Genomic DNA, 27,749 nt, shown 5'->3' with positions numbered 1-27,749 from the left:
GCGTTACATGCGGGTGAGGCCCATTCAGCCAATGGCAGTGCGCAATATAGAGACAGCCTGAAGGCTGAAGCCCCAGAAAACTGAGGGCAGCTGGGTGGAGAACGCAGGGCAGGGCATATGGTGCTGTTGGTGCAGAAATGGGGATGGGTAGATGGGTGCGTGCCTAGCTCGCTGCGGGCCTGGGCGGGAGGATAGATAGATGGGTGTGTGCCTAGCTAGCTATGGGCATGGATGGGAGAGTGCACAGGTGGGCATGGAAAGGTGTCTAGGGATGGTTGTATCATATGGGTGCATGCACAGGTAGCTGCATGCAAGGATGCAAGGGTGCATGGATGCATGCACAGATAGGCGCATGGATGCATGGTTCCATGTGGGGGGGATTGCATGCATGTGGACATAGGTGCTACTCTACCATGCACCCACCCAGCCATGGCTGCAGGCATCAGTGCCTGGGTGGGTGGGTGTATGCATCAGGGAGGGCGGCTGTGAGGGGAGCCGCATAGCATCTGTGTTATAGCGCACATTACTACGAGCACGTTTTAAAGTGTCCTACGCTAGTGGCAATTTTATAGTTTTGTAGTGCATCCATTTAGTCGTCCGCTCATCCTGAAGGCCCAGTAGTTAGACAGCTGGCCTAAGACTCTGGGTTTTGTCCCAGCTCTTTCATAGACCTCTTGGGTGAGTTATTTATGCCCAGAGCTTCAAAGGTATTTAGGTGCCCAATGGATGGTAGAGCGTAGGGATGGGTGCATGGGTAGCTGACTTTTGGGGTGAAACCAGTGGGAGTTAGGTGCCTAAATCCCTCTGGGGCTCTGGGCATAAGTTTCCCATCTGTGCAAGAAGGAGAGCAGACCTGTCCCACAGGGGTGTTGGTATCGTGAGGTGCTTAGATAGAATACTAATGGGTAAATACCCAGTGAGGTGCATTGAGGGGCTTTTCAGTGAGGTGCATTGGGGTGATGTGAGTTTTCCATCAGCTAAACCGTGCTAAAACATATGGGCCATTAATCTCATGCAGGGCACAAGAGATCACACGCAAGTCTTTACCCAGCAGGACAGGGGATGCAAACACAAGGCTACACAACTCTCTTTGTGATCTGTTATGGTAAGGTAGTGAGTGTTAGTGATGGTGATAGATAATTTAGGCCTGTTTATTTGCCTGAGATAGAATTTTGGGCTTTTTTTGCCTATTTGAATTTTGAGGTTTTTAAAATCCAATTGTTTGTGTCTTATTGACGTGTGAACAAGGAACAAAGACACTGTGCGTTGCTTCTGCCTACAGCCAGATAGGGGTTTTAGTGCCATGAGAAAAGATAAGAAATGCAGTTAAAGTGTTGCTGGTCGTGGTGGGAGTTTAATATACAAATGTACATTTGAAGGGCAGTTCTGCCCCGACTCCTCCCTCAAGACAAGGTCAAGCAGCCAGTTGGGAGGGTCAAAGGGGATGGGGGGCAGGGGAGGTATAAGAAACACTAAAAGCCAAAGAAACGTTGGCCCTGGCTGGAACACAACCTCACTCCCTACCCCTCCCATGGGGTACAAAAGAGGTGGTACCGACGTCCCCACACTCAAGACCCTCCAAAATGGAATATGACCATAAATTGTAAGGGGTGGTATCAGGAGCGAGGGGCGGGAAAGAAACTCTGTTTTAAAGAGCTGTGGTTATGCTAGCTTGTTAACCCCAATACCCATCGCATTGCCTGCCCTTTGGACTCTGACCTGCTGCTTTCTGTCTCCGTGACAAGAACCAAGGGAGCCCTAACTGGGAACTAGGCAGACCAGTGCTCTGGTCCAGCAGAGAAGGGGGAGAAGGGACCAGAAAGGCCCACTGGTTTCATCCATTGTAGCAGGGAGAGACAGAGCTACCCCTTGAACTGATTCGGTGCAGCAAGAATGGCGGGGAGGTGTAACCCTAATGCCAGCTGGGCTGGCAGAGGGCATAAAGGATACTGGAATCCCCTGGTTCTGGTATTTACATTCTACTTCCTCCAAAGGGTGACGGGTAAGGTCTCTAATGAAAGCCAGTGTTGTACGAGTCGTCCGAACCATTATGAAATGAATGTACGGATGCTATGTGAGGAATTATCGATCTACTCGATGACCTCTCGAGGTCCCTTGCAGTCCTAGAGTCTATGAATCTATGAACTGAAAATTATGTTCTGAAGGTACAGCTTGGGAGTGGGTCACCAGGAAAGGGGAAAAGCAGATTTTCTGCCAGGCAAGATCCATGTCTCCATCTGTCTGTTTACGTGTAAACTGAGCATTGTCTGGTTCACACTGGGCACCTGTTAGAAATGCTGATGAAAGCTGGCGGGGACTTCAGAAGGAAGCTAACTGGAAGTGGCATAGTAGTGTGTGAGTGTGGGGGGGACATTATGTTGGGGTGAACATCAAAGGTTTGTTCTGGTACATTTAGGGGGGCAAAGGGGACACCCTGGCATCCTTGCCCTTGGCAGTGACTGGCCAGCGAGTTTGCTTCGTGAAAAAGGGACCTCAACCAGGCTTGGCTTTGGGTGAGACAAGCTTCTTTAGCTGGGAAGAGAACTTGTTTGGTGCTTCGTCTCCGGGAAGCGTGTTCTGATTTTGTTCAATATGTAACTGTTTGTTTCCAATAGTCTTACTCCTCCCACACTGGAATGTCTATCCCTGAGTTGGGTCAGTAACAGCCGAATCCAAAGCCCTGCGCAATCAGCAGCAGCATTTCCACTGACTTCAGCCACCTGCAGATCAGCCTCTAACAACACAGGGGCTTCGGCGCTCTGGGTTCTCCGTTGACTCCAGCACCAAGCCTGCCCTCGACGTCAGTGAGCTCAGGACTGGGCGCTGAAATCAGACGGCACTCAAAGGAGGGACAGCTGCTAGGGAGGGGAGCTGGCAGGTACCCAGTGTGAGTTATTTTCCATTGGTGCTGCCCCTTAATCAAAGGCTCCGCTAATGCTCACCCAACAGCAGAGTCACGGGAAAACTACACGTCTTCCTAGCCAACCGCCCTGTGCGCTGAATTCTAACGAGCTAAGAACCAAGCGCATGGTTAGCCTCTGTTAGAACTTCATCTGATGTGTCTGTGGGCCCACAGCAATCACCTCCCGGGGGCCCATCGATGTGCAGATCTGCCTCATGGATCTAGCACCAGTGGATCTAGCACCAGCAGTGCCTCCACTTTCAGGCCTGAATGATGACAACTTCCCTAAATAACACATGCTTGCGTGTAGGTGGGAAATGGGACATGACTGCTGTCGGAGAAAAACACAGTTCTCGCTTTTTCATTTAAGTGCAGCAAAATTAAATACTTTACTATTTTTTTAGCAATTACAATAAAAAAAAAAATGCCCTAAAACACTGGGTTGCCCCAGTCCCAGACAAGTCTCTCAACAAATAAACAATTACAACAAGCATTTATACCTTTATCACAAACAATAACAAACAATAATACAAACAATAATAAGCAACAGCTGCATTTTGTTTATACATGGGCTATTTTGCTATTTTATTTTTCTTACTTTTAAGCGCCAGTCTACGTATTTGATTATTAATGCAAAGTTATAATAACTAATAGTGGAACAAGTTGCCTGCCTGCTTGGGCCCGATCCTGCTTTTCTTGCTGAACCGTCCCTTTTCTATGGGCACCAACTTGTTCCACTATTAGTTTAGCTAGGAGGGTGGGCTTTTTAATTAGCCCCCACCCTTTTTGGGGTTTTTTTTTAAATATGACTATTTACAAGATTACTTGAGGTTTTTTTTGTGAAGCTTTGTCATTTGGGTAAAAACATATGGCTTATTGGCGTTTAATTATTTAATTTTTTTGTGTGGCAAATATATTGCTGTTATGGCCTATGCTGAGTATAAATGGTTACATTTTGATAAGTTTTTGAAGGATTTGTATTTGCTTAGGGCTTTTTTTTTTATTTGGAAGTTTTGTTTTAAGGCCAGCAACTTGCTTTGGGCGTAGGTTTGAGTTGCTGCTTGATTTATGATTTATGCTTTTAATTGTTTAATTTTAGTTATTAAGTATATATATATATATTTTTAAATTTTTTTATTGTTTAGTTTTGTTATAATTGGGGTAGATTTACTTGTTATTTTTTTTAGTTAATTAGGGTGGAGAGAAGAATGCTAAACTTTTTTTTAGTTTGTAGATTTATTATGGCTGAGTGGGCATTTTTTTAATCATGCAATTTTTAAAATATAATATTAACAATACTAAGCAAAGCAGACATAAAAATAACTAGGTTAAAACAAACAGATGGTGTAAATTTTGCAGGGCTCTCCCCCTCTCAATTGCTTACTAAACTGTGACAAATTTTTGTTACTAATTTATTTTTTGTGTTAGGTGATTAGGCTGACACTGCAGGACGTTGGGAAAGATAAAGAAAACATACCATATGACTGAATTTTAAAGCTTTATTAATAAAATAATAAAACAATAATGGAGAGTGTTGGGAACGCTTTTATATTATTTAGGAAAAATATTAATGTTTTAAGTTTTAAGCTATTTTTATATTTATATATGTTTAGATTGGTTATGTTTGTGTATAACGTTTAGAGAAGGGAGAGACGTGGATGAGAGATTATTTTGTATATAGCTTGTTTAGAATTTTTAATATGCTTTTGCTTTTGGGAGGGCTGTTTTTTTATATTTTGGAATTTTTTGTGGTGTTTTTTTTAGAGATTTTAGTTTAGGTTGGCTGCTTGTGGCTTTTTGGTGGCACCAAGCTATATTGGCTTTGGGGTTACATTGTTGGATTTTATTGGATAGTTAAACTTTGCAAATGTAATTTTAGTTTTGTAATTTGTATTGCTTTTGGTTTGTTTTTTATAGTTAATTGGGGTTGAAAGCAGGGTTTTTTTGTATTTAGTATAGTTTGTGTTGATTTTTGATTTTGAATGCAGAGCAATTTTTTTTTTATTTTTGGGCTAAGCTGAATTTTAGATTAACCCATTCCTTTTTTTAATAGACAAATTGTTTATATTGTTAGAGGTTTTTTTGGTGATTAAAAGCTTTTTTTAGATGTATGATTTTATTTAGACTGAAGGTATTTTTTAGTGGGCATTGTTTAGATGGATTTTTACGCGTGTAAACATTTTAATTGTTTAAATACCTGCAGGTTGTTGGACTATAATGTACGTACATGAAATAAGATGGGGTACCCTTAGGGGGTGAGCTGGAATGCTTAGATTGTTTTTTATTTTTATTTGTTTTTTAATTATATATATTAAGGTGGGATGCTTTGTCCGCGCTAGCGGCATATAAACTAAGGGTTTTTTTTTACAGGGTACTCACACAGGAGAGGCTAACGAGGATGGCCACGACCCTCCTACATCTCCCTTCAGCAAAGAGCGTTGGCTAGTCTCAGGGAGACAGCGCTGCTTATTTTGATTGCATTTAGTGAAATGATTAGACTGTTAGTAGCTCACACAGAAAGGAAAGGGGGAGGGAAGATGGGTTTACACACTTTTAGACTTAGGTAGCTTTTTTATTGGACGATGCCAGGCCGAGTCAGCCCACCATGGGTCGGATCTCCTAAAGATCTACTAGTTACCGGGCTTGCGTTAGAGTAGTTTTGGTTATGAGCTTTTGCTTTACAGGGTACTTTGGGCGTTTTTTGGTAACAGTTACTTACATTAGTGTATATACACATACATTAAGGTCTTATTTTTAAATACCACACTGCATTTGTATTTTATGTTTGGACTTAATACTATGAGGCGCTATAACAACCCTTTTAAAAATAGTTTAAAAATATGTTGTTATTATTATAAAAAACATAACACCTTTCGTGTCCATGCTAATCATAAATTGTCATTACATCCAATAAAAATCCCTAAAGTTAAAACATCTAATGTAAAATCAAAAATCCATAGCTTAATGCAAATAAAAATTTAAAAATATCTGTTGTACTAAAAGTACAAAAGGGGGGAGTGTGGAAGAAGGGAAAAAATTGACAAAGATTTGTAGGGGATCTTAATGCATGTCAGTCTGTCAGCAAGAGTTAGGCCAGCTGTAACCCTAATGACGTGAGATTTGTAGAAGCAAAAATAATGTGAGGCAAGTAAAAAAAAACTGTGTAAAAAGTTATCACAACCTTGCACTAATAATCAAATACGTAGACTGGCGCCCAAAAGTAAGAAAAATAAAATAGCAAAATAGCCCATGTATAAACAAAATGCAGCTGTTGCTCATTATTGTCTGTAACAAAGGTATAAATGCTGCTGTAATTGTTTACCTGTTGAGAGACCTGTCCGGGACTGGGGCAACCCTGTGTCCTAGGGCACTCCCTCCCTCTATTGCAATTGCTAAAAAAATAATAAAGTATTTAATTTTGCTGCACCGAAACAAAAAAGCGAGAACTGTGTTTTTCTCCGACACTGCCTAGGGAGGAGCACTGCGGAAAGGGATCTGGGGGTCGGAGTGGACCACAAGTTAAATATGAGTCAACAGCGTAACGCTGTCGCAAAAAAAGCGAACATCCTTCTGGGCGGTATTAGCAGGAGTATTGTAAGCAAGACACGAGAAGTCATTCTTCCGCTCTACTCCACGCTGAATAGGCCTCAACTGGAGGGTTGTGTCCAGTTCTGGGCACCACATTTCAACAAAGATGTGGATAAATTTAAGAAAGTCCAGAGAAGAGCAACAAAAATGATGAAAGGTCTAGAGAACATGACCTACGAGGGAAGAAGATTGGAAGGCTGAAAGAATTGGGTTTGTTTAGTTTGGAAAAGAGAAGACCGAGAGGGGACATGATAGCAGTTTTCAGGTACCTAAAAGGGTGTCATAAGGAGGAGGGAGAAAACTTGTTCATCTTAGCCTCTAGGGATAGAACAAGAAGCAGTGGGTTTAAACTACAGCAAGGGAGGTTAGGTTGGACATTAGGAAAAAGTTCCTAACTATCAAGGTGGTTAAACACTGGAATAAATTGCCTAGGGAGGTTGTGGAATCTCCATCATTGGAAATTTTAAAGAGCAGGTTGGACAAACACCAGTCAGGGATGGGCGAGATAATACTTAATCTTGCCATGAGTGCAGGGGACTGGACTAGACGACCTCTTGAGGTCCCTTCCAGTCTTATGATCCTACGTGGTTTGTCCTGCTTCTCCTTGCACTGTACCTTCTCCATAGGCACAGCAGCCAGGCCCCAGGGATTGCCACTCCAGACTGGGCACTGAAATTCACTCATCAAATTTATCCCTTCCCCTGATTCTTGCAGCAGCGTTTTGGAAGATGGGGGTGGGAATGGAGATTTGAACCAATCAGTAGCGAGGAAATGAGGAAGCTGGGCTGACATCCGAATTAGGTTCTGCAGCTGGCTTCAGGGTATGAGGTGTCAGCCCTGTCCAAACCAGATGGGCCCAACCCCCCAGCCACCGATTTCACCAAGACAGGGGTTCTGCCCCCCGCAACACCCCACAGAGTTCTGATTCGGAGCTGGAGACGAACCCCTGGAACGGCACAGCTGGCTCCATGTTGCACGTAGAGTGGCTCAGACCTTCACAGGAGCAGCAAGGACAGAGCTTACAGCTCCCTGTGGCAGAACCCTAGTCCCCTGCCACATGAGATGATGATGGGGAACCTCCCTTGTGATTAGCAATTCAGCAGGTGAGTCAGCTCCCAGCTGAGCAGCCCCTCTCGACCACTCACTAGAGGGCCGTGACCATCTTCTAAGTCTCTGGAACCAGCCACTGCCCCAGTCATGGGGTCCCCAGGCACATTCTTCGGGCGCAAACCCTCTGGCTAGCACCCCCTCCTGAGAGCTGGAAGCTGCTGTCCAGTTGCCCAACCCCACAGGGTGCAATATTGGTCCTTCAGCCTGCCCCTTGGCCTAACCACAGCCTCTTCCAGAACTCCACCGAACGGCGTGAGCCTGCTGCTAGCACCTATGATGCAGCTGAGCGGCTCAAGTTCTCCGACAAACCTCTGCTTGCTGTGCAGCAGCCGGCAGAAAAAAGCAACCAGAAGGTTAGGAACCCTTAGGAAAAGGGTCGATAATAAGACAGTAAATATCATAATGCCACTCTACCAATCCATGGTACGCCCCCAGCTTGAATCCAGCCTGCCGTTTGGGTCGCCCTGTTTCGCAAAAGAGATATTAGAAGTGGGAAAAGTACAGAGAAGGGCAACAAATGTGATGAGGGGCATGAAACAGCTTCCGTGGAAGGAGAGATTAAAAAGCCTGGGACCGTTCAGCTTAGAGAAGAGGCAGTCGAGGGGGGATGTGAGTGAGGTCTATCAGATGTTGACTGGTGTGGAGAAAGTGACTGGGGAAGTGTTATTTACCCTGTCTCATAACACAAGAACCATAGACGCTGCCTTTGTGAGTGCTTCGGGGCTGGAGCACCCATGGGGGGGAAATGGTGGGTGTAGAGCACCCACCAGCAGCCCCCGTACCAGCTCTTCCTGCCACCACCACCCCAGTGCCTCCTGCCTGCTGGTGGCCCCATGGATCTGCCCCTCCCCGCGCCTCCTGCCTGCTACAAACAGCTGTTTTGTGGCATGCAGGGAGGCTGGGAGTGAGGGGGAGAAGCAGAGACATGGTGCTCTGGGGAGGGGGCAGAACTGGGCGGGAAGAGGTGGGGTGGGGGTGGGAAGAGCGGGGTGTGGCCTTGGGGAAAGGAGTGGAGTGGGGGCATGACCTGGCGCAGAGCCAGGGGTTGAGCACCCCCTGGCAGTTTAAAAAGTCGGTTTCTGTGACAAGAACCAGGGGTCACCGGATGAAATTAATAGGCAGCAGGTTGAAAACAAACATAAGGATGTGTTTCTTCACCCAGCACACTGTCAACCTGTGGAACTCCTTGCCAAGGGATGCTGTGAAGACCAGAAATATAACTGGGTTCAAAAAAGAATCAGAGAAGTTCCTGGAGGAGAGGTCCATCAATGGCTATTACCCACTATAATCAGGGACGCAACCCCATGCTCTGGGTGTCCCTAAGCCTCTCAATGCCAGAAGCTGGGACTGGACAACAGGATGGATCACTCCATAATTGCCCTGTTCTGGTCATTCCCTCTAAAGCATCTGGCACCAGCTGTCAGAAGACAATAGGAGGATAGATGGGTCTTTGCTCTGACCTAGTCTGGCCGTTCTTATGTCAGTTCAGCACGCAGACCCACACCAACCATCTCATTCCACGGCTCTGTAAAGTCAAATGAACCAGTATCCCAAAGCCAGCCTTTTTGCCAGGGTTGTATTATTAGATGCATTAAGATAGCACCTAGCAACCTTGTCCAATGCCCCAAGATCGGCACCACACACACATAGTCAGACAGTCTAAAACACCACTCGGCCTGCCCCTGCTGTGACTCCTGTGCAGTTCAACGCAGGTCAATGGCCCTCTTGTTCCTATGGAGAAATCATATGAGTGATCAACACAAACCGGGAGAGGAAGGGCAGCTACTGGGGGGCAGAGATGGGGCTTGCGGATCAGGCCTGGAGGACTCGTCTGCTGTTGCATCTGATATCTGCTGCTGTATCTGCAGAACTCCTCCCATGCCACCAAGGGGAGAACCAGTGCTGGCCTTCGTTCCAGACCTGAAATGGGCCCTGGAGAGGGACAGATGGTAGAAGAGGCCCGCTGGACGTACCCGCTCAGGATGCTGTGACTCTGGTGAGATCTCACAAGCTCAGTGGAGTGGCTGACAGGTCAGGACTGGGAGAACAAATACACAACCGGAGATGATGCTGCAGGGTGGGTGACTCAAGAGCGGGGCGCTCTCCCCTCACAATACATGCTCACCTCAATGCTCCAGCATGGCACTAGGGGGTGCTGTGCCGCCATGTCAACTCAATGACCTGACTAATGTGAGATCATTAAAAATGCCAGGGTGCTTCCCCCCAAGAGGCTCAGGCCTCTGGCAAGGTTCCCACGCCGGTCATTCTGTTCAGCTCTCTAAACTTGCCCAGCAATCTCAGCCGGAGGTGGGACCTTCTTTACTCCCTGCTCTGAAGTCTACAGCTACAAAACAGCTGCTACACCTCAACACTAAGTTCTTGGGATCCTTAAGGATGAAAGACTCTATAAAATAAGACATTATTTTTAACAAAACCCAGCTCCCACATCAAATCTCCCTTCCTCCCGCCCTTTCACAGTAAGATCTGACAACTCCAACTTAATTTACACTTTCAAAATGCCATCCGTCATTTGTAAGCAAATGATCCCACCATGGCAAACACACAGAGATAATGCAAGACCTGTATGGACTAAAAGTTTGCAAATATCCAGAGCCAGAGCCACACTGACACCAACAAACTCAAGCACCCAACAAACAGGTGGGAGGTGAGCGCTCTTTGTTAAACTGCCAGCCTCTCCCTCTCCTTTCCAGGAGTGGTTTCAAGCGACACCTTAGAGACCTCCAAGCAGCTCTCCAGCAGAAATCAAACCAGAGTTGACATTCCAATGGGTTAAAAAAATCTTTTCTGTCTCTTTTTTCCATCAAAGGAGCTAAAAAAGGGACAGCTCCAAAAGAAGCTTCTCCCCAAGTTACTTTTAATATAAGGAACATGACTAATTAAGTATCTTTGCTGTATCTTTGCATTATGTCTGCATGGTCCTTTCTTGCAGATCTGGGTAGTTCACATTTTATAAGGGGCCCAATTCTCGTTTTATTTACATCAGTGCTAGGGCAAGGTGAGGGAGGCATGAATCAGCCCCACTGACTCCCGTGGAGTGATTTACACCTGTTCAGTGGCACGGATTTCAGTGGAGGTCACTCCAGATTCACACCTCTTTGAGGGAGCTTGGAATCAGGCCTATAAAGCTGCAGCCTAGATTTGAGGTATCTTTGATGGCCCATAGTAATACCTATGTACACGTACCAGTCGATGCTCCAGATTGGCTGGGGCCTATTTGATAAGAAGTCGGGGTGGGGGAATGAAGGTGGCAGGAAAGTCATCTGGATGCTAAGCTAGTCCTTGGCACAGAGCAGCCTGAAGGCTGCTCTAATCTACGCTGACTGTTAGCAGCAGCTGGGGATCCCAGGAGATACCCTAGCCACACCCCCTTCTCAGCCATCCCTCAATACCATTGGCCACATCCCCTGTGTTGGTTGCTGGGAGGAGTGTGGGTAATTGTACACTAGTAGGAGGTGTGCTCCCGTGGCCCGATGAGGCTGCCTAATGACTCATGTCTCGGTCAATGGAGTCTATGAGAATATTTGACCCTTAAATGAAGCGCGTACACATCTGGTATTAGACGACAGGTATAAATAACTCCCCGATGTCAAACCTCCCCCGGTCCCCTGAGAGGCTAGAGAGCCGGGAGCTCGGTTGGGTGACTCTCTTGTTTCACTCCGCCTTGGCCACTTTGTACTTCCTCTTCACACGGGCAAAGGGCCCCAGTGAGTCACAGAAGACGAAGTCCCAGAGGACGCAGACCCAGGAGGTGTGGTAGGGCAGATGGTCGTAGTACTCAGCAGCAATCTTCTTCACCTGGAAGCAGAGACACAGGGGGGTCGGACAGTGAACACAAATCTCTGCCTTGGGACTTTTAGATGGAGATGCACAACAGCCCAGCATTCTGTGGTGTCACGCTCATGGCATATGCACAGAGAAGTTAGATAAAAACATCAGTACTCTGGCTGGAAGATTGCACTCTAACACGGCTTTATTTCTGAGAATCCAGACCCAAAACAGAGAGAGTCAAAACAGGCTGCTCCCTATAAACAGTGAGGCATAAGTCACCTCAGCCTTGCTCTGATCACACACTTCCCTTCAGAACCCCATAGTTTGCAAGCAGAGATGGGAAAACCCTTTAAAATCACAAGCTTTACATTTAAGTGTAAGTTTACAATACACCACATATGGCTGGGTTAAACCTATAAATCTTAAAGCTGCTGGGTGCAACCACCACCCTTCTTTTAAGAGATATTAGAAGCAGTTAGGCTCCTTTATGAAATAATGCCAATCTCTGCCCAAAACAAAGGCACATCCAAGGCCATGCATGAATTTGAACTCTATGGGGAAGAGGGTTTAATTGGATATTGCTTGAATACGGGGGAGGTCGCCAAGCAGAGATGCATGCAGAAAGACAGATGCTCCAGACACAGCCTGGACAAGCATAACATGTGGCCTGGAGAGAAGCCTAGAGAGAGAGCTTTTGGGCACTATACTGTCTGGAAAGAGGCTTGGAGCTGTGGGCAAGGAACCTGTCTGCTGTTGCTTGGCTCCTGCTGGGTTCAGGGAAACAGAATATTTCACATCCCTTGCAAATAAAACAAGCCATCCTCAAAGGTACCTGTCTTTATCATTGATTTCTCTTACAACTTGGAAAAACCTGGAAGACCCACATTTTTGACCAGCTGCTAGGGCCAAGAGGTGTGATCATACTCATCTGTCCCTAATTACCATAATATATTTACCTTAGGTGAGGTGCTACTGTCATCACTTCTGCCTTGGCAGACATACCAGAGGATTGACAGAGCTAAAAAACCCAAGGATCTGTACTTGAGGCTGAAATAGCTCCGGTCCTCAGTGGAGCAGCTGTAACCTGCACTCATCCGATTTCCCCATTTCACACTCAGGGAATGGAGGTACGGAGCAAATAAGATACTCGGCCATGGTCACAAGAGATTGAACCCAGGTCTTCTGAGAGCCAGACAAGTGCCTTAACCACTGCCTCACCCTTCCTTGACTTAACCATCTGGCCCTGCTTTATCTCACAGCCATTTGTCCCATGAAGGAAAGTCGGTTTCGATATCTGATTGCAAGGGCTGACTCTTGAAACCGTCATTCTTACATAGCAGGATTTAAGGCTGGGCGGGGGCGGAAGTTATATCAGCCTTTTCCATGCCAATCACATAGTACAGTGGGAAAAAAGTTTCAGGGCATCCCCTAGGAATTTCGGGATTCCCTGCCCAACCCTCGGGCCCCCCTGTATCCATACAGAAAGGGAAGGTGATCACTCACACTCCTTGCTTGAGACCCTCTCGATTGCAGTCTGCAGCCTCTGAAGATGCAAAGCACCAGTGTGCTGTGGCATGTCTTCCCCACTGGAGGGCAACACGGTACCACTTAAATCCTCCCAACAGCACCAACAGGGGTGGAATCCACCTTACTGAGGCCAGCCAAGCTGGGGAAGGAGGGGGCTGCTATGTGAGCAGCAGTGTTTCCTAGTGGGTAGCGCAGTCACCTGGCACTTAGGAGACCTGGGTTCTGTTCCCAGCTCTACCGGTGACCTTGGGCAAGTGGCTTTCCCCTCTTGGTGCCTCAGTTTCCCCAGCTATAAAATGGGAGCAATGACAGTGACCTATTTTGTGAGCTACTCAGCGGAGAAGGGAGAAATAAGGGGGGCTCCCCTCTGGGGAGGAGGCTGGGTGGGTGAGCCCTGAGCAAAGTCCTACGAGGGGATGGGGGTCGAAGAGGAGCCCAAGAGGGGCGGAAGGCTAGGTTATGTAGCAGTTGGACTCTGTGGGGGCAACAGAGCGAGGAACACAGAGGCGAGTAGGATGGGGGAAGGCCCTTTTGTGCACATCAGCTGGGACGCTGAGCACCCCAGAAGGGCAGTAAATTATTCCAGGGCTTGACCAGAGGGCCAAGCACCAGCAGACCCAAGAGGGAGTGAGGAGAAAACATGGGCAGGGATTCGACAGTGTGGGGGAGAAGCAAAGTCCCTCACAATGCAAGGCCTGAGGAAGCGCCCTAGAGATGAAGCCATGCGCTTTACACGTGTCATGGTAGCGCAGAGCTGGGAATAGGCCTGGCTTCCCTGCTCTAACCACTAGCCCACACAGCATCCCTGAACGAGGACTCAGGAGTAGGGTGATCAGACAGCAAATGTGAAAAATCGGGACAGCGGGTAGGGAGTAATAGAAATGTATGTAAGAAAAAGACCCAAAAATCGGGACTGTCCCTATAAAATTGGGACATCTGGTCACCCTACTCAGGAGTCACCTCTAACTCACTAGATCCTGCACCCTTTGCAGAGCTGGAAAAAGAACCCGGGGGTCCTGATTCCCAGAAGCCCTCCCCTATACCAACAGCCCCCACAACCCCCCCAAACCAAGAACTTTTCTACCCCAACCCAGCCCCAGGCCCTCTTTCCAAGAGCCTCCGTTCCCACACAGATAGCAAGGTTTGCTTTCCTACCTGGGTACGCTGGGAGTCGGAGGGGCGAGCTCGCCCTACTGGGATCTGGGCTGTGCCGGCTTGGGGGATATCAATCAATATCCAGACCCCCCTATACCCACCCAGCGCTTAACTTGTGCCCGGGTTGATACCTGGCACCTCTAGGCTTGCCGCATCCATTGTGAATGTTAAAAACATTGCTTAAGCCCTAGCGCCTCTTTCATTACAAATTAAAGCACCGACCCCAACCTCACCCATATTCACTTGATTTCCAGGCTCCGTGGCCCCTCCCCATTTTAAGGGGGCGGGTCTTTTGGTTTCCCGCCAGGCTTCGCCCACTTTCCCAGGGATTCTACCCCTTCCCGCCCAACGCTTGCGGGCGGGAAGGTTCTTACCAGTGGCAGCTTGCTGCCCGGGATGCTGGGGAAATCGTGGTGCTCCATGTGATAACCCACGTTGAAGGTCAGCCAGTTTAAGGGCCCATAGTAGGAAAAGGTGTCGTAACCCTTGAGATACATGTAGTGCTCGGCGATGAAGTGTCCGGAGATGGGGTGGATCCCCATGGCCAGTGTGGAGCCGGCGATCATGTAGAAGACAGGCTTGGGCCCCCACAAGGAGTAGATCAAGAGGTCGTAAGCCAGCTGCACAGCGAAGTTGATCACCTCCAGGGCGGTGAAGGGCTTGGGGTTGACGTAGAGGGGCCGCAAGACGTAGAAGAGGGGCTGCAGAAAGAGCCAGAGGATCTTGCGGGGCGGCGAGTGGAAGAACCGTCCCTCGAAGGCCGTGGGGACGTCCACGTCGAGCCCGTCCCCGGCCAGGTAGCGGTGGTGGTCGACGTGGTACTTCTTGAAGGAGGTGGCATAGGGGACTCCGACGGGTAGGTTGGCGAACATGCCAAAGAAGCGGTTCCACTTGGCCTTCTTGTTGCCGAAGGCCACATTGTGGGAGATGTCGTGGATGGCCAACGTCATGGAATGATTGAGGCAGCCCCCGAAGGCATAAGCCCAGAAGAAGACCCACTTCCAAGGCAGGTCCTTCACCAAGTAGCAGGCCACCAGCTGGGTCAGCACCATCAGAGACACCACCCACTTCAGGTGAGGATCTGGACCCATCAGCTTCTTGATCTCAGGGTACTTGGCTGTGGAGGAGACGCGGAAACGTTAGCTCAGGAAGGGCAGGGCTGGGATCCAGCCTGCTAGTGGTGGTATGGCACGCCGGTACCACCTTACAGAAGCCTTTGTGCTCAATGCATCAGTAGCCAAGAGGCAATCTTCAGAAGCTGCAAGACGGTGGTTCAAGTCCCTCCACTGCTACAGACTCCATGGGCAACTCCCCTAGGCCAAGATCCCCAATAATTTTTAGGCACTGAAATCAATGGGCATGGGGAGTCTTAATGCCATTGTGGGTCCGTGCCTCAGTTTCCCCATATGTATGATGGGGGGACTGTTAGGTGCTCCAATATCATGGTACCTTACTGAGACAGAGGTGTGTTATACAGGAGGTCAAACTAGATGACCTAAAGGTGGCCAGGTGGCCCCAAAAATCTATTAATCTTTCCTGGTTTCCTGCATCTAAGATTTATCTTGGCCTTGGCTCCTTCTTAGTCAGGGGTTATGGCTTTAGAGGCCACACCTTTGAGCACTGAGCTCCCCAGACACAGAGGACACCATGAGGCTCTGGTTATGCACAGCCAGTCGGAAGCAGACAGGTAAGAGCTCTGCTTTAGTCGAAGCATGTAAAACTCTGGGTCCTCATGGAATACCCCAGGGATGGGGAAGTGGTGATAAACCCACCCTCTGGTGGTGCCAGAATGAACTGTTGCTCCCAGCTGCTAACCTGATCCTCTCCCACCTGCTTTAACGGGCAAGTGGACTTGTTCATCCCCTCCACATTAAAGGACTGCCATTGCTGGGCCTGAGCGAACTCCTGTGGAGCTGGGCAGATCCCACCCTGCAGAGCAATTGTCCCAGGCTCTCTGCAAACTCAAGCAGCTGCTCCTGCAGCAGGTTACGCTCACGTCACATTTTCAAGGCCATCTGTCTACGGGCACGTTTTGTGCCCATATAAACATGTTGGTTGGGAGTGTGTGTGTGTGTGGTTTGATTTTGTGAACCGCTATTGTTATACCGGTAGCAAGGCCGGCTGGAAAAAACAAGCCCCTTTTCACAAAACATTGGGAGGCTTGGAAATGTGTTTGCATTCTACATCGGAAAACCAAACCAGACCAAGAGCTTTCAAAATTTCTTATGAAACTACACAAGGGAGACAGCCACGGACCCACTGGGCTGGCCCCGTGGTTAGAATATTCACTTGGGATATAGAGAAACCCAGGATTCAAGATCCTCCTCTAACAGTCTGTGCTGGCCTTAAAATAATAATAATAATCATAAATCTATGAATCTTCCCTCTTTTACAGAATCTAAACTCTCTCTTGAGCTTGGCCACTAGAGCAAGGAACTTGACCCTGCAAATTTTGGTTTTGATGAATCAGCAAAAAAGTTCAGTCAAAAAATTCCCCGACCAGCTCTAACCAATGTCCTCCCGCATGCTAGCTGATCTCCAAGAAGTGCAGCTGCAACTATGTCAAAGATGGACCTGAGCTGAACTCAGACCCGGAGGGCTGCTTTGCTCTGTGTGATCCCACACCAGACAGAAGAGATGGGATTTGGCTGTAATTGTGTTTTCGGCAGATCCCTTCCGCCAGTTGCTTTACACAACCCCATCAAAACCCCCAGAAAATCCCCTTTATTCATATCCAAACCCAATCCTGGCTCTCCGCTCCCACAAGGGAGCGATGTAGGATGCAGGTTTGGATTCAGCCCATTATAGGCTTGGGAAGTTTGGGTTTGGACAGGAGCAGTGCCAGAGTTTCTGGCGCCCTAGGCAGAATTTGAGGGGCGGAATTTTGTGCACTCCCCACGGGGCACATGGGAGCTTTCGGTTCCACTCCCATCGTGCCGCCGAAGATGGACCCTCTGCCGAAATGCCGCAGGCGACAGCGGCAGTCATTGAGCTGCTCAATTGCCTGCCGCTGTTTTCCACGGCACGTCGGCAGAAGGTCCTTCTTCAGCGGCACGACGGGAGCGGAACCGGAAGCTCCCGTGTGCCCCGTGGGGAGTGCACAAAATGCCACCCCCCGAATCCTGACGCCCTAGGTGACCGCCTAGGGTCGCCTAATGGAAGCACCGACCCTGGGTTTGGATCAGAACTTTGAAAGGGATTTGAATCCCAAGGGAGGGGATGGATTTGACTTGTCTGGGGATCTGGCCCACTGACTTCGAAGGAACAACACCTGATTGACACTAGCTGGGGAGTGATGCCAGCCTGGTTTTGAACCAGCTTCATCCATTTGCATTAACAAGGCACCAAAATACCAGAGACAGGTGTTTTTAAATCAGTGCCACAGACTAGATCCCGCCCTCTGGGACTAGACAGCCAGTCCTCAGTCGTTTCCATTTTTCTCAATGTGGCGGGGGAAGTCTCCACCCATCTCAGTGGGGCAGGGCAGGGGAAGTCTCCACTGGTCTCTGCGGGGTTGGAGGAGCAGGGAATTCTCCATTGGAACATCTCCCCCACTGGGGCTAACCCCTCCCTCCCTGGCGCAGGCAGGCAATGCCACTGACCCAACGGGGCTGCTTCCTGGAGGGATCTGGCCCGGCGCTGCAGTGTATCTGTTGTGCGTCACGTCCAGCACCTCCCGGGGCAACCGGCAGAGCCTGCCTGTGCGCGTGCAGAGCCCCGTTGCCATGAGCGAGCCCGCCGCCTAGCGCCAAGGGGCAGCCACCTTTGTGCCAGCAGCACCCACCCCACCTGCATGTTACAAAAGGCACAAAGGCACCTGATGAATGCAAACACCCACGCCCTGCGCAGAGAGCCAGAAAAGCCACAATGGGTCCTGCTTCAACACCCAGTGCCATCAATACACAACCTTGGCCTAATCCCACAGAGGTTTGCCTCAGGCCCTCAATGCAGCAGGCTGTCTGGGCTGGGTTTCGGAGTTCAATCTGAGCCGCAAAAGCGATCCGAGGGCTGGACAAAATGCCAGGCAGTGAGCGAGTTCGAGGAGGGTAGGATCTCAGGGAAGCAGTGTTGCCTAGTGGATAGTGCCTGGGAGTAGGATTCAAGGGAGCTGGGGTCTGCTTCGGCCTCTGCTGCTGGGTGAGCCTGGTCAAGTCACTTGGTCCCTTTGCCTCAGTTTCCCCATCTATAAAATAAGGCTCATGATACTGGCCTCCCCTTGTAAAGCAATCTGAGACTGACTGATAATAATAATAATAATTAATCCCTGGATCTCATTATTGAAAAGAAGATTGAGAGCCGCCTGTGCTTCCTGCCTCAGTTTCCCCAGCGACTGGGCGATCACACACACAAAAATCACACACACTTGTCACCCAGATGAGTCACGAGAAGGCTTTTCTGAATGCATCACCCAGGCACGCCTCAAAGTGACAGCTGCCAGCAGCACTGTGCCAAGTGCCTTTTATAGCTGACAGTAGTCAGTTGTTCAACGCCGCGTCTGATGCCTCAGACCAGGGCCCTGATCCCCCCTCGCCGCGGGGGATCATAGTGCAAAGTGGGTCGTAAGACGCCACCAGCACATTTGGCCTCTCTCTGCACTGGAGTAAAGGCTGGTCGTGTCCGTGGAAAACACCAGAATCCCCCCCAAGCGTGAAGCTTTTACCCCCCACTTTGCACCGGAGGAAAATGTTGAGACAAGCTGCAGGGCATGATGCCTCTGCAAAGTTTCACATTGATTTCACCTGGTGCCTGCAGAGCGGCAGAACTCAACCTAACCTCTCTGGGCTTCATCTAACGGTCCCTTCTACAGGACTCCAAATGGAGCCAAAGGCCACAGCACAAACCAAGAACCCTCCCACGATAAAAAGGGAAGGAATTGACATTTCAAATTCCTTTGGTCTGACTGGCCCCAGCAAAGGAGGCTGCGCCGATTGTAACCTCATTGTCAAACCTGATTACCATTGATCTGCGTCAAATCTTCTGTCCTGGGGGGACGAACATAGAGAGGGTGCAACACGGGGGAGTTTCTCGAGTCCTTGGGTTTCCTTGATCAGGATAGACTCTACAGCTGATGGTTTCTTAGCAACAAACACGCAATCCCTTTAAATCTGCCAGCTGCTTTTGCTGCCCTCGACCCCGTAAGACAGTGGTCCCCAACCTTTTTGTCTGGCGGGTGCCAGACAAAGGACTGTGCGGCAGTGGAGCATCCACAGAAATGCCGCCGAATTTCTGCGCATTTCAGTGGCAATGCCTCTTGATGACATCGTCTGTCAGCGGCAAGCGGCATCATCAAGAGGCGGCGCTGCTGAAATGCCGCAGAAATTCAGCGGCATTTTGGCGGATGCTCCACTGTCGGCCAGGACACGAGCACATTTAGATGCCCCCGCGGGCGCCATGGCGCCCATGGGCACCACGTTGGGAACTGCTGTCGTAAGATATCCCTAACACTTTATAGGAAATCCGGCTGCAAACTGTCACCCCGTCAGCTGGGCCTTTGGGAACCTCTGGCTCTGAGCCATTTGGAAAGTTTGACCCAAGCGATGTGACTGATAACTGAGCATGTCAACTCATGAAGCCCCTCCAAAAAAACAATCAAGCCCCATCAGTAGGGTCCTACCAAATTCAAGATCCAGTCTGGTAAATTTCACAGCCGTAGGATTTTTTAAAAATCTGGTTTCAGAGTAGCAGCCGTGTGAGTCTGTAACCACAAACAGGAGTACTTGTGGCATCTTAGAGACTAACAAATTTATTTGAGCATAAGCTTTTGTGGGCTACAGCCCACTTCATCGAATGCACAGAATGGAACATATAGTGAGGAGATATATCAGGGGTAGGCAACCTATGGCACACGTGCCGAAGGTGGCAGGCGAGCTGATTTTCAGTGGCCCTCACACTGCCCGGGTCCTGGCCACCGGTCTGAGGGGCTCTGCATTTTAATTTAATTTTAAATTAAGCTTCTTAAACGTTGTAAATAAGGTTTTTAATTTACATACAACAATAGTTTAGTTCTATACTATAGACTTCTAGAAAGAGACCTTCTAAAAATGTTAAAATGTATGACTGGCACGCAAAACCTTAAGTTGGAGTGAATAAACGAAGACTCGGCACAGCACTTCTGAAAGGTTGCCGACTCCTGATATATATATATACACACATACAGAGACCATGAAAAGGTGGGAGTTGTCCTACCAACTCTAAGAGGCTAATTAATTAAGAGAAAAAAACTTCTGTAGTGAACTTTCCAAGTTCTCTGTATGTGTATATATATCTCCTCACTATATGTTCCATTCTATGCATCCGATGAAGTGGACTGTAGCTTATGCTCAAACAAATTTGTTAGTCTCTAAGGTCCCACAAGAACTCCTTTCAAAAAAAAAAAAATCTGAAATTTCACAGGGTTTTAAATGTGGGGATCCTGACCCAAAAGGAGGTGGCGGGGAGGGAGGGTTGCAAGGTTATTGGGGGGGGGTCACGGTCTTGCCACCCTTACATCTGTCCTGCTGCTGGTGGCAGGGTGCTGCCTTCAGAACTGGGTGCCCAGCCAGCAGCAGCTGGTCTCCGGCTGCCCAGCTCTGAAGGCAGCGCAGAAGTAAGGGTGGCAATACTGGGACACCCCTCCCCACCTACAAACGCCACATTTCACGGGGGAGTCCAGATTTCACGGTCTGTGACGGGTTTTTCACGGCAGCGAATTTGGCAGGGCCCTGTCCATCTGCTGTTTTGATCTTGTCCCCTACAGCCACCAAGCCCCTGAACGTTGGTGCTGTTCTACCCTGACATCTCACAGGACATTAGGTGAGCAGGGGTTTGCCCCTGGCTTTGCAAACAAGTCTATTCGGGGCGGAGTTCTGTCGCCCTAGCGCAAGGCTTTGTATCACTGTGGTAACTAAGGCACTGATTGTCACGCTGGGCCTGTGTTTTGTGCTGGGGTAGAGCTTGGGGGTTGAGCCGGCTCTGCGAGTCTTTAAGCATCCCCTCCATGCAGGGGGCCGGCCCTGCCAGTATGGAGCTGGCCTAAGGACATGGCTCATTGCATCAGTGTGGATGGGGGGCAGGGCATGCACTGTGCTGTAGCTATTCTCTGTGTCCCCTTTCCCCTCCAGGGCCTATAGGGGGTGGATTCAGGGTGAGGCCAGAGTACACTATGGGCTGGTTATTCTTTCCCCCACCGGGACCACAGGGTGTGGAGCTTGGATTCCAGCAGCAGCTCTGAGGTTGCACTAAATGACACCAGGGGAAAGGCAAGGCCCAGGATAGGGGGAGCACAAAGAGGGCTTAAATTCACCTGAATCTTTTCCATTCCTGTCCCAAGGGCAGGAGCGGAGTTGACTGAAAATGAGACTCAGACTAGTGTATGTGGTTGTTGCCCTCTGCTGGATGGGATGAAAATTGGTACTGCGTGTCATAGGGCCTATACTGCTATGTGCTGGTGGGGATTCTCCAGAAGCTCAAGTTGTAGGGATCTGGGGTTTGGAGCAGGAGAAGCTCCGCAACAGTCCCAGTGAATTTAGGCAGCTGTGTGTTTGTGAGAACCACCAGGAGAGGGGAGCAGAGTAACATTTCCTTTAGCAACCTCCATGCTTCTTAGAGTCTCAGAGTTTCCCGGTCCAAAATCATGCTGAAGCAAAAACTAATCCCTGCATAATTAGGGTGACCACACAGCCCGTTTTGGCCAGGACAGTCCTTTTTTAAAGCCCTGTCCCAGCCATCCTGACTTTTTTGGCACAATGGGGCATTTGTCCTGTTTGCTCTTGACAACTGATGAAGCTTGGGATAGGACAAATGCCCACTTTTGTCAAAACAGCAGGGTGCAGAGAAACATGAGAGGGCAAGCGGCGATGCCAGCACCACACGGGGGGAAGGGGCTTGGCAGAGCAGTGACGCCAGCTGCAGGGGTGCAGGCAGGTCTCAGGCAACCAGCTCAGGCCATACCTATGCGGGGAGGAGGGGGCAGGGCTCAGATGAGCTGAGTGTCTTGGGTCAGACCCACGTTCGGTGGGGGAACCTCGGGTTACCCCTACACTGTGTCCCCTTTTCCCTTTGGGAAATATGGTCACCCTAAGCATAATCGATTTGCCCCACAGATATCACAGTGATGAGTTAATTATCGATGTACAAATCTCTACAAACCCCAGTAGAAGGGCTTGTCTACACTGGAAAGGCTACCACAGCCCAGCTTCAGTGTGGCCCTGGCCTAATATCAAGAGGGCTGCTTACAACTTTCTACATTCAACACCAGCTGGTTCTGACCCACCTCCTTCCTCCGCTGGTTCTGACTCACCTCCTCCCTCTCTGGTTGCTCCAGTTCCCACCCCAGTTCTTACCCATCTTCCCCCAACCCTGGTTCTGACCCACCTTCTCCCTCCCTAGTAAGCCCTCATCCCCCCAGGTTCTGATTCACCTCTCTCTGGATCTCCTTGTTCCCAACCCATCCCTCCCCCTGTCCCTCTGACCTCCCTGTCTCTGGTTCTGGCCTCCACCTCCTCCCTGTCCCTAGTTCTGGTTCTGACCCTCTTCCCCCTCCTGCTCGCTTCTGGTTCTGATCCACCTCCCTCAGTACCATCCCACTTTCAGACAGGAGCCATGGTGGTACCAACCCAACCCAGACTCACCCAAGATCTCCTTCCTTCTCTCTGTATGAGGCTGATCCGTATAGACCCACTCAAAGTCATCCCTGGTGACCTGGTTCCCCATGCTGCGTCCTCTCCACTGGAACCGGCCCCGTTCCCACAGTGGCGAAGGAACCAGGACTCCCGGCCAGGGCAGCGTCCCCTGGGTGAGTGTGCTGTATCCTTTCAACTGGCTTTTCCAGAGGCACCGCACCACAGACACCCGGCTGAGCTGAAATGCCTTCCTGCCTGCCCTTCCCCAAAGCACCTGCCAGACCTGTTTGGCTGGGCATCAGAACTCCCTGGGGTGGAGTTGGTCTGTAAGTTCCAGGTTTTGGGCCCGGGGCCAAATTAATGGCTCCGGCCACTAAGGGGGCGTCTACACCCAGCTCTTTTGAGCGGGAGCCTGAGTCTGCAAACCTGGGCCCCGAGACGCGCTGCCGCAGGCTGTGCAGACGTTCCCTTGCACGGTCACCGACGGCCTGATGTGACCGGCCTGGGCGTCCTTTCCAGAGCCTTTGAGGGGGTCCATCAAAGTCAGGCTCTTGGGGGTTTCTTCTTGGGAAAGAGGCTGGCAGAGCCACCGCGAAGATGTGGCTTCCAGTGACCCGGCACCACAGTCCCACTGGGTGCCAGGAGCCGCACCGATGTGCCAGAGGAAAAGGACACAACCACAGGCTCGTCCACGCAGGAAAATTGACTGGAACAGCTCCTGGGAAACAGGCTTTTGCTGTGGCAAGGACGGCTGGTCGGGAGGCATTGGACGGAACAGTTTTTCCTGCAGAAAGTCCTGAGCCGTCAAACCCAAAGCTTTTCCCACAAGAGGGGCAACTTGGGCTGAGCTTTCTCAGCTCCATGATGAAATTCCTTCTCCAAACCAGCCAGCTGCCATTGCCTGGTGTTCACAGCTCTCACCTCACCCGCTGGAGACAGGTGGGCTCCGGGTTCAAATCCCTGCATGGCTTGATTCAGAGCAGTGGCTTGTACCCAAATCTCCCCCCTCCAAAGTAGGTGCCCTAACCATTGGGTTATACAGTGGGTGAATACAATGAGTATTTCATTGAATTCACCACCTACCCCAAGCCAGAATAACATCCCTCTGTAGACAAACCCCAGAGAAGTGAAACAACTTGCCTGTATCTTTGGCTCTATGGCACTTATACAAAAAATTGCTCTGCCAGGTGAGATCACAGGCCCAGCAATACCCGTATCCTGTCTCTGAGAGCAGCTAGTCTCACTTGCTCGAGAGCAAAATTCCAGGAACAACTTCCCACCGTCAGCAACGGTGCAATAATCTGTTTGGCGGGGAAAGAAGAGCTCTGTGTAAACTCAAAAGCTGGTCTCTCTCACCCACAGAAGTTGGGCCAATAAAAGATATTATCTCCCCCACCTTGTCTCAGCAGGGAAAAGAGACTGGTTTTCACCCTGAAGCAAGAGGGCTGAGGTTGGAGGCAAACATTAGCCAAATATTCCTAAACTTTTTTCCTCGAGAACATCACGTGGCATTGAGTTCCACAGGCTAATGATGTATTAATGGAGAAAAGGGAGCGCTTCCTTTTAGCATTGCTTTCACTCTCACTGAGGGTCTCCCGGTCCTTGTACGATGAGCATGTGAGAAGGCTGGCACACTGGGAGCAGAATTTATTCCTGGACATATACAATAGTCCTCAGAAACCTTATGGTAAAACCGTTCTCCCTAAAATCTCAAAGTACAGTAGGCTCATCAGAGCAATTTTCCACTCAGGAAATCCATTCCAGCTCACCTTCCCAAGAGTCCATTTCTGTAGTATATCATGCATAGTTACTAGAGGACATCCCATGATGCGGACACCACTGCAAGCCTGCCTGCTCATTGCTTCCAGTCAGTAGGAGCCATCATGGCCCTTAAAGAGAGTCCTGGTTTAAACTAGTCTCACTCTGGTTCTTGAAGCGAAGAGCCTGCAGTGTACTCACAAGGAAGATACTCTTGGCTTTCTAGCCATCCATCCATCCAATTATCTATCTCCCTCCATAGCCACCCACCCATTATGCATCTTTCTAATCTCATGGTGGAAAGCATGTTCTGCATGAAGCAAGGAGTGGCTGTTTTTGTCAGGGGCCCAGTAGATCAGTAAACGGTGCAAACTGCTAAACCCAGACAAGAAACTGTAATCCACCGGTCAGCTGGAACCTGAGCACTGCACTTCAGTGAGGATACAAAAGTAAACAAGTTAAAAGCATTAAAAAACCAGAAGAGGGAGGGTTGCAAGCCACTCCTGCTTCGCCTTTATCCTTCCCTGATAATCTTGCTGAGGACCGGAGACAATGGGGACAAAGCTTCCACATCTATATGAAAGCTGCAAGAACAGATTTTTAAAAAAGGATATAAAAGTAGCCATTTTAGTGCGCATAGTGGGAGGAGGTGGTTCTGGAGGTTTATATAACATGGTCTGACAGCTGCCACCTGAAAATGCTCCCACTTTGGTTGTGGTGTTACTGCTTAGGGAGGACTGTAACCTCGAGAAAGCCACTGTGTTTGGACAATACCTGTTCCGATCTCATGCCGAGAAGCGTTCTCGAGCTGAGGCACCGCGCAAGAAATGGAGAGTCTGGAAATACTGAGAAACGGCATTGTCACAGGGTTTGCTACTCACAGCTAGGGGCGCCTCCTGCTGGCTGCTCTGGGGATTAGCTCTTTCAGCCCCACACCCTCTTCTGGCCATTTCTTGGTTCGTCGTCTCGCTCTGTGGCCCCCTCTCTTGCTCCTGCAGCACCCTGTCTTGATGGCTTAGCTTCCCGGCCAAGTCACAAGCGTCATCTGGGGTGCTAACAAAGTCCTCCTCAGTGTCCGAGGCAGTTGAGTCACCCCCTCAGTCATTGTGACTAATAGTCCTCCTGGCCAGTCTTGAGATCACTGCCCACCTGTGCCATTCATTCAGGAATAGGGGAACCCAGGCCCACCCTGTACTCTGGCTTCCAGTCCAGGGCCCCAAACTCCTGCAGCCATGGTCTGTGCTACCCTAAACCTTCTTGTCTCTCCCCAGGACAACTTCCTACCTTGTCTGTCCCAGGCTTGCCTTTTCCATCCTTCCTCTTCAGTCCCAAACCCCTTATCCCAGGGGGAGCAGCAATACCTCTTTTCCTGCTACCAGCTCCCTGGTTTCCCAGAAACCCCTCCTGCCCCTACACAGGTGAACTTCCCCTCATCAAGGTTCTTCTCCAGTGTAAACTACATTAACCCCTTCAGTGCGAGCGTGGGGAGAGAGGCTGGGGACAGGTATGTGTACCTGGTAGCAAGAGTCCTGTCTGAGGGCCCCAACACCACTTGGACCCCTCCTCTCTCCATGGTGTAATGATAGAACAAATTTTGACTCAGTTAGGAGTCTTGTTAGGTGCTGCAGAGCTGAAATCACTGATTCCTAGGGCTAAGCATTAGACCTACTCTGGGCTAGTGGTTCTGAGTGTGCCAGAACCGAGGCTTCCCCTGCTACTAACAGCTGAAATCACAGAGCTGTGTTAAGTGGCGGGGGACCTGAAGACAAGTTGGTGAGGGGCTAGCAGGATGGCTAGCGGAGAGGCACGGCTGGTGGGGAGGCGCAGTTGGTGGTGACATTTTTTTTTCCTCTTTTTTGGGGGGAGGGAGAGCTTGGTGGTTTGAGCATTGGCCTGTTAAAGGGTTGTGAGCTCAGTCCTTGAGGGGCAGGGACGGTACTTGGTCCTGCTGTGAAGGCAGGGGACTGGAGTGGACTCGATGACCTTTCAAGGTCCCTTCCAGCTCTGTGAGATGGGTATATCTCCATACAATAGCCCATCCAGGCATGCTCAGGGACAAAGCGTTCTCACTAAAGGACAGCCGGGAAGGGAGCCCCATTTGCTGAACCTCACAAGCCACAAATCGTCTCTGGGCCAGCTACTGCCAAGTGCTTAGGGGCTCTTGCGCATAGAGAGGCACCCACACATGGCAGCCAAGCAGAACCAACACCAACTTCTTCTTAGGTGCCAGGTTGTGTCACAGAAAGTAAACTGAGAATGGAAGTCAGGGACATGTGCCAACACGATACCGAGACTTGGAAGGCAATTTTATGTAAGCGATGATGGGCAGAAGCAGATTGAGTCAATGATACAGAATGAGCTCTCCCTTGTAAGCATTATCAACCTCTGACTTACGGAGCAACCAGCAGATACTCTGCTCAGGCCCTGGGTGCGGGGTGTTGTTTGTGTGAGACGGGATTTATTAAGAAAGGGAGGTGTTGCCTATGGTGCTACTGTGTCTTTGAAATTAGGTTTGTTTACACTGGGATATCTAGGAAAACTAATCCAGATCAACAAAAGGGGTAAATTGGAAGCGGATTATTTAAATCCTGGTTAATCCCTATGTGGAGGCTGTTTTTGCAGAATTAAAGTGGCCTTAATTCTGTTTAGCTGAATGGTGAATTAAACTAAATCAAATGAAGGCCATTTGAATGATGAATAACAGCATCCACACAGGAACTGAAGCGGTTTAACAAATCCGCTTCTAATTCACACCTTTAGTTCATTCAAATTTATTTTCCTGCATGTCCCCGTGTAGGGCAGCATTTAGTCGTACTTAATCACCAGCTGCAGATAGACAGGGGTGCGCACGCTCAGAGTCTTTGAAGCCATCTTGTAATGTAACGAATAAAGAGTGTTCTGGTTTGCAGTGTACAACCCTGGTCTCACTCCAGTTCCTGAAGGGCAGAGGCTGCTGTACAGTCATGAGAAAACCGCCTCAGCTGCTTGTGCCTGCTAGAAAACAGGACTGTCCCAGGGCTCCACTCTCTAGGCCATTCACCCTGAGTGCTCCCAGCTTCCCTTCTCTCCTATGCCACTTCCCGGTAACACTGAGGCAGGACTCTGTTTCTGGGACTCCCCTCCCCAGTGCCAGCCAGGGCAGCTCCAGGCACTAGTGAAGGAAGCAGGTGCTTGGGGTGGCCAATGGAAAGGTGTGGCATGTCCGGGTCTTCAGAGCGAAGAACCGGTTGCCGAATTGCCGCTGAAGAATGAAACGGTGCAGTTGAGCTGCTGCCAAAGTGCCGCCGATCGTGGCTTTATCTTTTTTTTTTTTCTGCTTC

General features: G+C 49.6%; 1 protein-coding gene across 1 annotated transcript; it reads right to left on the bottom strand.

Moving 5' to 3' along the window:
• Nucleotides 1-11,111: 11,111 nt before the first annotated feature.
• Nucleotides 11,112-22,774, bottom strand: LOC116822368 (sphingolipid delta(4)-desaturase/C4-monooxygenase DES2-like). Its single transcript, XM_032776213.2, has 3 exons — nt 22,681-22,774; nt 14,446-15,188; nt 11,112-11,416 (listed from the first exon to the last, which is right to left on the bottom strand). The coding sequence occupies exons 1-3, from the start codon at nt 22,760-22,762 to the stop codon at nt 11,273-11,275; spliced, it is 969 nt and encodes a 322-aa protein (XP_032632104.1). The 5' UTR covers nt 22,763-22,774; the 3' UTR covers nt 11,112-11,272.
• Nucleotides 22,775-27,749: the final 4,975 nt, after the last annotated feature.

The sequence above is a fragment of the Chelonoidis abingdonii genome, chromosome 11, assembly GCF_003597395.2.
Source record: "Chelonoidis abingdonii isolate Lonesome George chromosome 11, CheloAbing_2.0, whole genome shotgun sequence".
Classification (NCBI taxonomy): Eukaryota; Metazoa; Chordata; order Testudines; family Testudinidae; genus Chelonoidis; species Chelonoidis abingdonii.
Note: the sequence above shows the minus strand (reverse complement) of the source record. Positions and strands in the feature narration are given on the sequence as shown.

What these genes read in the sequence shown, in the direction of transcription:
- LOC116822368 (XM_032776213.2), bottom strand. Translation starts at nt 22,762, where the DNA reads ATGGGGAACCAGGTCACCAGGGATGACTTTGAGTGGGTCTATACGGAT. An exon ending in GAGAAGGAAGGAGATCTTGG is followed by an intron (nt 15,189 to 22,680) that starts GTGAGTCTGGGT and finishes TCTCCTCCACAG; the next exon opens with CCAAGTACCCTGAGATCAAG. An exon ending in CGGGCAGCAAGCTGCCACTG is followed by an intron (nt 11,417 to 14,445) that starts GTAAGAACCTTC and finishes CTCTGCTTCCAG; the next exon opens with GTGAAGAAGATTGCTGCTGA.